The sequence below is a fragment of the Lynx canadensis genome, chromosome E3, assembly GCF_007474595.2.
Source record: "Lynx canadensis isolate LIC74 chromosome E3, mLynCan4.pri.v2, whole genome shotgun sequence".
Taxonomy (NCBI): Eukaryota; Metazoa; Chordata; class Mammalia; order Carnivora; family Felidae; genus Lynx; species Lynx canadensis.
In genome coordinates, this window is record NC_044318.1 from 33,853,765 (window position 1) to 33,862,679 (window position 8,915).

An 8,915-nucleotide genomic window follows, 5' to 3' on the forward strand; every position below is an offset into this window, starting at 1 on the left:
GCGGCACCTCGGAAGATGCTCTTCTCTCGGGCGGCACTGGTGTCTCCTGTGGAGCGACCTCCGGAGCCCGCTCGCCGGCAGCTCCGCAGCAGGTGTCAGCGGCGCCACCTGGTGGTTCCTGCACGCCCGGCCTCCCGCCCCAGGCCCAGGCCTCGTTCTGCTCCCGGCTCCCGAAGGTCGCCGCCTGCCCGCAGCCTCCCCTGCTGCCCCAGCCAAGCACAGGCACGGAGACGTCCAGACCTCGTTGCTGTCGCTGTGCCTCCTTTGCTCCCTGCTGAAAGTACCTCCGCCTTCCAGTCTCAGGCTCCACATCTGTTAAATGGACTTACTGAAAACACCTATCTCTTGGAGTTGTAAGTCCTAAGTAACATATTCCGTGCAAAGTTGCTTAGTACTTGGTCCCGGTTTACAATCTTCACCCTCCCCTCAGGCCTTATGACTCTTATTATGTACTCGATGAGCAAAGTAAACCTCAGAGAGAGGTTAAGCTGCTGGAGGTTTCACAGTCAGGGAGTGGCCCCTGGAACTCCAAGTCAAGAGGGTCCAAAGCCCAAACCTTATCTCACATTATGGCAGAAGGCATGTCCTGGACATGGAAGTAAAGGGGCTAGTTCAGTTCTGTCCTCTTGGGCAATGCACCTCTTTCTCTCTCTGGTGTCGATTACCACGTGCACTGAATGAGCAAATAGTAGAGCATGAGCTCCCAGGCTGGGGTCTGAGAAGGGGTCTGTACCTGGAATCTCTGGGGCTGAGTCGTCTGGCACCACAACTGCGCTCACCCAGCTGGTCCCTTCAGCGCTGCTGGTTCTGGGACATGGGGCTGGACTGCTGGGAGCAGGCCAGCTGTGGAGACTTCCTGGCTCCTGAAGTTTTGGGTTTCACATACCATGGGGACCAGGCTGGCTGTGGCTGTCTGAGCTTGTAGAAGACAGGCTCCAGTTGGGGGAGCTCTCCCTGACTCCATAATGTGTAAGTGGCCTGGGCAGGCAGCCAGGTTCAGGCCCCGGGGTTCCTCAGAGCTCCCTCCCTTGTCCCACAAACATTCCCTTCCTAGAGAAGCGAGGCTTCCTGGGGAGACCCCAACACCTCCTCTGAGACCCTGCAAGTCCCATTGCCCCCACACCCCTGCCCCTGACATGGTCCTAAGGCAGCTGGGCCCAGATCTACTCCCTCCCTAACATCTCCCTGAGCGGCCTCCGGGACCTCTGTGGCACCCTCTCCTCTCCCTTGAGCCCCCAGCCCTGCAGGGACCACTGAGCTGATTAGGCCAATGCTGAGGTCTCCTCAGAGGAGGAAGATGATCACAGGCTGAGGAAGGCAGGTCCTATGACCCCTTAACCACCCCCTCACCCTACCTGCCCCACCCTCTCCCCAATGCTTCATAGAGGTGGTGGCTGGGTGGGGCTGGGTCCTGGCAAAGCCACACCAGAGCATACCTAGAATAGTAAACTGGGTTTCTGGAAGGTTCTGTGGTTGGACACAGGCTCTGGACAGGCTCTTCCTGAACCAGGCAGAGGGGGTGGTTCCTGGCTTGGCAGGTAGCACTGCCTGGGATTTCCCACAAGCAGAACCAAGTAAAGGACCTAGTGGCTCCTCTCCCAGGCTAGTATCCATCCTGGTTGGGGGTGCGGCCTGAGCCTGGCTCCAGGACCATCCTGTCGCTGCCACCCAGAATCTTTCACACTCCTGTAGAGCCTTGCAGCTTGTAGAGCTCTTCCGTGTTCTCACATGGCAAAGGTGTGATGAGGCCCTGGTGGCTGGGCCTGTTTACCGCAGGAGGCTGATTCCCCGATGGGAAGATGAGTGGGTAGGGGAGTGTGTGTTCAGTCCCTGTGTTGACCCGCCTCTACCTGCCCCCTGAGTACCCAGTGGGGAGTAGTGCTGGTGCCCTAGTAATAAGAGAGGAGCCAGAGGAAGCTACTGTGGGCAGATCTGAGGTGATCCTCCTGCCTCTGAATATCAATTCTGTGGAAGGAAGGCATCAGGACCTCCCCCCCAGAACATCTCAGGGAGCCCGACATAGGCATGCTGGGCCAGGCTACAGGGGCTTTTCTTGGGTTGAAGCCCCAGAAGCCCTTGCTGCTGTCCTAGGACATGGCAAGATGGGAGTATAGACCCCCCAATCTCACCTTACCAGCCCCTGGTGCCACTCAGCAAGGTCTACAGGGCCAGGATCCCCCTTGGTCCAGAGTGGAGGGTGAGCAGGGGAGAGGTCTCCTATGCTGAGGCCCCATCCCTGTCCAAGTCTAACCTGGCTCTTGCCTCCCAGGGGTTGAAACTGCCTCTAACCTCTTAACCCCTAAAGAAGAAAAGGTCCAGCCAAGGCCCCAGTCAGAAACCACTTTTTTTTTTTACTTAGTTATCAACATCACCTGTGACGGCTGGGGACTTGAAAACAGGAAACAACCTGGGATGGAATTTTGTCACCTCGCATAGATACATGTGTGCCCACACGTACCCACACGTGCACACGTGCTGACCACATCCGTGGCGAGTGGGCCTTGACCAGCTTTATGTTAGAGACACTTATGCAGGCCGGAGAATAAGATAAGATGTGCAAAGATGATGGGCACCCAGGACACAGGTGCACAACAGAAGGGGATCCCAGAGGCCTGAGAAGAGAGGGAGCCCAAGTGGACTTGGGGTCCCTCTCATCGAACTCCTAAGTGCTCCTCCATGGCTCTGTGCCCCACAGGGTCAGGGAAATGGACAAGGTTGGGGCCAACTGGGAGAGGCCGTTCTCCCGCCTGAGCATAAAGTCCATTCTCAATGGAGATGAAACTGCTGCGTGCAGAGGCTGGCAGGGGCACCCAGGGGGCAGGAGGCCGAGGTTGGCACGCCGTGTGGGCGGGGAACACTGCCCATGGGGACAGTGGCCGGGGCTGAAGAACCGTGTCTAGAGTGGTGAGGCGGTAACGGTTGGTGTTGACAGTAGTGTACGGGATGTGGAGAGAGGCCAGGGAGGCTTGGCTGGCCACCTGCTGGGACGATGGGGAAGGAGGCCTGAGTTAGGCCCTACCTCATAGCCCCCCAGTACCAGCCCACTCTGTTCCCCACTCGCAAACAATCCCCCAGTCCTCACCCTTGCTCGCATCTGTGTCTGGGGGCTGGTGAAGGGTGGCTGAAGCTTCATGACAGACCTGGGAAAGTGAGGAGGGTTAGAAGCAAAGCATGTGGCTAGCCCGCTGGTGTGGGAATTCGGACTGGGCCCAGCAGGGGTTGGGTCTCACCAGTGCCTCTGCCGATGCAGCAGGTAGAGAAGGTAGACACAGCCAAAGATGAGGACCCCTGAGACCCCCAAGATCCCAGCCAGGTCAGCCCGCAGTATGGGGGATGGAGTAGGGGCAGGGAGCCCTGTGTATAGAGAGAGAGGTGTACCAGATGGGCAGCCAGTGCCCTGGGGTCCCTCCCTGCCCTCCCTGGCCCCTCTCATTGGCCCCACCTTGGTCTGTGCTGAGGAAGAGGTTCCCACAGGCCTCCTGGGAGCCTTCAGGAAAGGAAACAAATTTGCAGCAGAAGGTGGTGTTGGGATTGGGGCTTATCCCCTCAGACCCTTCTTCCAAGGTGAGGGAGATGCTGGTTTTGGTTTCCCAGTGGACCTGGCAGGCGGGGGGCCAATGCTGGATGCCAAATTCTGGGTGCAAAACAGCCAGTCTAGTCCCTCCGGCACCGTCGGGCCCCCCAGAGCTCACAGTCACCAGGGAGACAGAACCAGATCCCAGGAATCCACAGCGGACAGTGAAGGACGGGGACTTGGTGGCCTCCATCTGAACTTGCACCCACACTTCAGGGGTCCCTGTGGGATACAGGCATAGGAGGGCCCCAGGGCTGGGTCTCCACCCTGCCCCATCTTCTGCTTCTCTCCAGTCCCCCACTCACCAGCAGTGATGCAGAGTGTCAGCAGTGCCAAGAGCAGGACCAGGGCCCGGGGCCTGTCCATGGCTCCCCTCCGGCCCCAGCTATGGGAGCTGCTGTGGTAGGGACAGCACCTGTGTTTCCGTTCTCATCACAGGAAGTTTTCATGTGTGAACAAGCCCGGGGAGCAGCTGGGCTCTGCAGCCCTGCCCCATTTCCTTCTCTGTCTGCCTCAGCTTCGTGAATGCAGGGCAATGCACCCTCTGCCTTGGGAGACTTAAAGCAACAGCACTGTTTTCCCTGTACCCATGGCTGTGCTTCACTCAAGCAGGACAGCAAGCCAAAAACCAGTTGGTCCCTTGGGCAAACTGTCATCCCACCACACTGAGAGAAGCAGGGCCTCCAGGCCAATCACTTCACCACTCTCAGCCCAGTGAGCATCCTCTGGACCCTTTGACCTCCTCTCTGGCTCCACACCTGACTCAGACCTGCTCTCGCCACTTCCTCCGCTGCTGTTCGCGACAGGGTAGGAGACCTGTGCACAGCTGACCGGTGTGGTAACCCAGCCCAGTGTGGGTGCAGAGCAGGGGGGCACATACCAGCCTCAGCCTCCCTAGCCTGGTAGCCCCTCTCCCACCGAGATCCTCCCCACTTTGGAAGGCCCTGCTCAAATCCCACCGCCTCCAGGAGGCTGCCCCCAAGGGAACATTTCCTTCTTGGACAACTGCTGCACAGAGGCTGGGCCTGGGTGGTGGCTGCCCCTGGGCCAGTGCTCACAGATGGACTCTGAGCCCTGGAAGAAGGTATAGCTTTTAGAGGGCCAAGCAGACGGGGAGCTTGATACTTGGTGATTGATGGGAGAAAAGCAATGGTACAACTACTCACCAACCTATTCCATCTTTTTTTTAGTCTCATAAGCCACATGGTCCCCTTGGTAAGTTCTCATTGTAGACAATTAAAACAACACTGAATAGAAAACATCAAAGTTGTCTTTCCCTATCCCACTTATTCCCATGTCCTTGCCCATTTTAATCTTCAGGAGGTTATGACTGTCAATATTTTATCATTTCTGGATTTTGTACATTGCTTAGGAAGATCAAATTATAAAAATAACATTGTAAATTTTGTTTTTATCCCTAACACTATGGAAGAGTTTCTTTTTGCCCCTGAAGAATTTTAATTTGGGGATGGTGTAAAAAGTATAACCTTTTAGGTGGAGAGCCAACATCCTCAAGGTCTCTTGCTGTTTTGAAATGCCATCTTGATCATAAATTCTTACAGATGATCTACTTCTGGATTCTCTTTGCTAATCTGTTGATTCATTTGCTTATTCCTGTTTCAATACTGCACAGTCCTAATTATTAGAATGCTTTTGATGTGATGACCCTTGCCCTCAGAACTTTCTTGGTTACTCCTGAACAGTCTCCAGAATTTTCAGCTTCAGAGACACAAAAGGTCATTGAACTTACCAACCAAAAGCTCTGCAGCACCAAGCCTGCATTGTTGGGCCTCTTCCCTTTCTGGCCCAGAGGTACACATTAGATGACACAGGTAATGGCTACCTCCAGCTCTGACATTTAAAAAAAATTTTTATGTTATTTTGAGAGAGCGAGAGAGAGCGCGCGCACAAGTGGGGGAGGGGCAGAGAGAGAGACGGAGACACAAAATCTGAAGCAGGCTCCAGGCTCCAAGCTGTCAGCACAGAGCCCAATGTGGGGCTCAAACCCACAAACCGGGAGTCATGACCTGAGTTGGAGTCAGACGCTTAACCAACTGAGCCACCTAGGCGCCCCCAGCTCTGACATTTCTTAGTGAAATCCCTGCAGCCACACACACTTCAAGTCCTGATGGTCTCTTGTCATCAGTCTCTAGAATTAGGCCCATGAGGGTTGAACTGGTGCCACAATTTCATAGCTCTGCAAGCTCAAAGCAACCTCAACTCCCAAAGCAGTAACATCCCAACAGGGATCATACTCTGCTTCATGGCATGCAACACTCTGCTCGTGCCTGGCTCAAGCCTTCAGCATATGTTGGTGACCATCCTTTTATGAGTTTATGAGTTCCCCACCTGAGTTTGTAGATTGAGACTCATACCTGATCCATTTATTTTATTTTACAAATATTTTAAATGTTGTGAAAAGGCCATTTTTGTTTCCCTATCAAAGTAATATAAATATGAAAGGTAATATCTGAGTGTACACTCTGTGCTAAATTTGTTCTGAACAAGTCAAACATTTTAGCTCCGTACTTACAATGACCTTATGAGGAAGGAACTTGCCCAGGGTCACAAGGCTCTCACTGTGGGAGAGCAGCTTAGCATAGTTGTTAATATGTGGGTTCTGAAGCCAGGATTTGACAAAAATTTTAGCTTCAGAACCCACACTATTAACAACCATGCTGAGCTGCCTCTCCCACACACATTTAAAAAATTTAAATTACAAGGTTTTTGTCAAAATCCAGCAGTCCTCTGCCCCATCAGCAGAGAACCTGTGCTTAGTTCCTAGGCTGGGCTGCCCCCTACCCCCTGACATGAGCCGCTTCAGTGCCGACAGGAGAGGCTTTTTCAGCTGCTGCTACCCCACTCGATTCCTTTGCTGCTCTCACCTACTGAATTAACTTAGATATATTTGCCTTCAAGTTTCACCCAGGATTCTAGGCTCCTTGGCCACCCAGATGGCTTCTCTAGTGTCCTGGGCTGCATCTGGCAGGTTGGCCACCCTTCTAGTTCTCTTTTCCTACCTGACACTCCCCCCCCTCTTCAGTGCTATTTCTCTGGCTGTCCCAACTCAACACCCAGGGCTCTCAGGGAATCTGTGCTCAAGGGAGACTTTCCAGATCCTGTGATCCACCCAACCCCGGGGAAGGAACTACAGAGCTCAAGGAAGACTTCAAAATGTGTGTGAAAATAAACCTTCCACCATCCTGCCACCTTATCCTCTCATGCCTTCCAAGCACAGACACTCTTTTTTCTTGTAACATCCCAGTGTGCCTGGAATTCAGAACACAGAATGACTTACCTATTAGCTGAAGACTCTTCTCAGTAACCTGGAAAAAATCTCTTCACAATTTAGGAGAGAACACCAAACAATTCACCTTCTTGCAGAGCTTATGGCCACAACAAGAGTTAAAAAGAAAGAGGCTTGATTGAAGGTTACTTAAAATAATTCAAAAGCAATTATTCAATAGTAAGCTAACAGGCAATGCACAGCAGTGCCAGTCCCCTGGAAAGCACTGTTTGGTGTCACTTGTCAACCCAGGTAAGGTCAGCCTGTGCAGAGGCCTCCACCTCTCTTGCCCCAGCTGGCCTCAGCTCTGGTTCCGGCCTGGCCAGGGCCTGACCACTTGGCGCTGCTGCTCTGAAGCCCACAGCCCCACTTCTGTTGGCAAGGGGCTCACTGGCACGACATCCTTCAAAGCTGTGGTTTTTAAGGTGCCATGTTTGCACCTCAGCTGCTACACAAAATATCCACTGCTGTCATGCAGGACAAAAGATTAACATTTTTCTTTTTTTTAAAGATAAAAATACAATGAAGTAATTTTTTAATTATTTTATTTTATTATAGTTTAGTTTGTGAGTGAGAGCAAGAGAGCACATGTGTGTACATGCAAGCAGGGAGGGGCTGAGAGGGAGAGACAGAGAATCCCATGCAGTCTCCGCAATGTCAGCACAGAGCCCGATGCAGGACTTGATCTCATGAACTTCGAAATCATGACCTGAGCCAAAATCAAGTCAGATGCTTAACAGACTGAGCTACAGGCGCCCCAAAATACAATGAAGTATCCTCTCGCCAGGATCCAAATGTCACGGTTCATCTCTTAAGAAGATCATCATCCTAAGGTAAGAGTGGGAAACCCACAATTGATGGTGGACTGTAGTTTACATGCTATACGATGCTGTGGTTTTGTGGTCCTGAACAATGTGTATCCCCTCTAAGAACACTGTTATTGTACTTGGAGAGCATCTCCTGACCTGTTTATAAGTCTTCCAAATGAAAACTTTCAGTGGGTGTTGGCTCATCTATTTAAAAAAGTAGTAAATGCAGTCAAAGCAGCACCTATTCCATTTGGATTCACAAGGTTTTGAGAAGTACCCCTTTCAATTATGTAGACCATAAAAGACAATTATCAAAATAAACTGATCTTTCAAGAAGAACCTCAGAAAACATTAAACCATTTAAAATTTTTTCTCGGGGCGCCTGGGTGGCTACATCAGTGTCAGTTGAGCATCCGACTCTTGATTTTGGCTCAGGTCATGATCCCAGGGTCGTGGGATCAAGCCCCGCATCGGGCTCTGTGCTAAGCATGTAGCCTGCTTAAGATTCTCTCTCTCTCTCTCTCTCTCTCTCTCTCTCTCTCTCTCTCTCTGTACCCCCTCCCAGCTTACACTCTTTAAAAAAAAAATCACTTTGCTTTTTTAGAGCAAAAAGGTATTTTGTACTGCTAAATAAAATATTTCAAAACATTTATTTTGTTATTAACTCACCATACATTTCTAAAATTTTTTTAATGTTTATTTATTATATTAGAGAGACAGAGAGAGCATGAGTCGGGGAGGGGCAAAGAGAGAGAGGGAGATACAGAATCTGAAGGAGGCTCCAGGCTCTGAGCTGTCAGCACAGAGCCCAACACGGGGCTCGAACCCACAAACCGGGAGATCGTGACCTGAGCTGAAGTCAGACGCTTAACCGACTGAGCCACCCAGGCACCCCATGCCATACATTTCTAAAGTGTGTAATAAAACAAGTGGTAAATGTTTACATAATTTTTTAACTGATAAATGTGCCCTAACTTTTGGAGTCTTAGGACCCTAAGCTTCTGTTTTAGTTACTAGTGCTATGTAACAAACCACCCCAACTTGGTGTAAACATTTTATTGTGTCCATGGATTCTATGGGGCAGGAATTTGGAAAAGGCTGAGAAAAGATGAGGCCTGGGGCCTCAGCTGGAAGATTCAAAAGATGGGTGTTACAATCATCTGATTCACATCTGAAGCACATCTGGTGGTTGATACTGGATGTAGGCTGGGACTTCAGCTAGGCAGGACACCTAAAACATGGCCTT

General features: G+C 51.5%; 1 protein-coding gene across 3 annotated transcripts; it reads right to left on the reverse strand.

Annotated features, from left to right (window-relative positions):
• Positions 1–2,326: 2,326 nt before the first annotated feature.
• Positions 2,327–4,097, reverse strand: PVRIG (PVR related immunoglobulin domain containing). 3 transcript variants are annotated; one of them, XM_030300007.1, is made up of 5 exons: positions 3,880–4,097; positions 3,443–3,634; positions 3,231–3,354; positions 3,083–3,140; positions 2,327–2,981 (listed from the first exon to the last, which is right to left on the reverse strand). In XM_030300007.1, the coding sequence occupies exons 1-5, from the start codon at positions 3,938–3,940 to the stop codon at positions 2,652–2,654; spliced, it is 765 nt and encodes a 254-aa protein (XP_030155867.1). In that variant the 5' UTR covers positions 3,941–4,097; the 3' UTR covers positions 2,327–2,651. The 3 variants fall into 3 exon arrangements, with proteins under 3 accessions (XP_030155867.1, XP_030155866.1, XP_030155865.1); XM_030300006.1 differs by having other exon boundaries at positions 2,327–2,978; positions 3,443–3,796; XM_030300005.1 differs by having other exon boundaries at positions 3,443–3,796.
• Between the last annotated feature and the right edge of the window lie 4,818 nt (positions 4,098–8,915).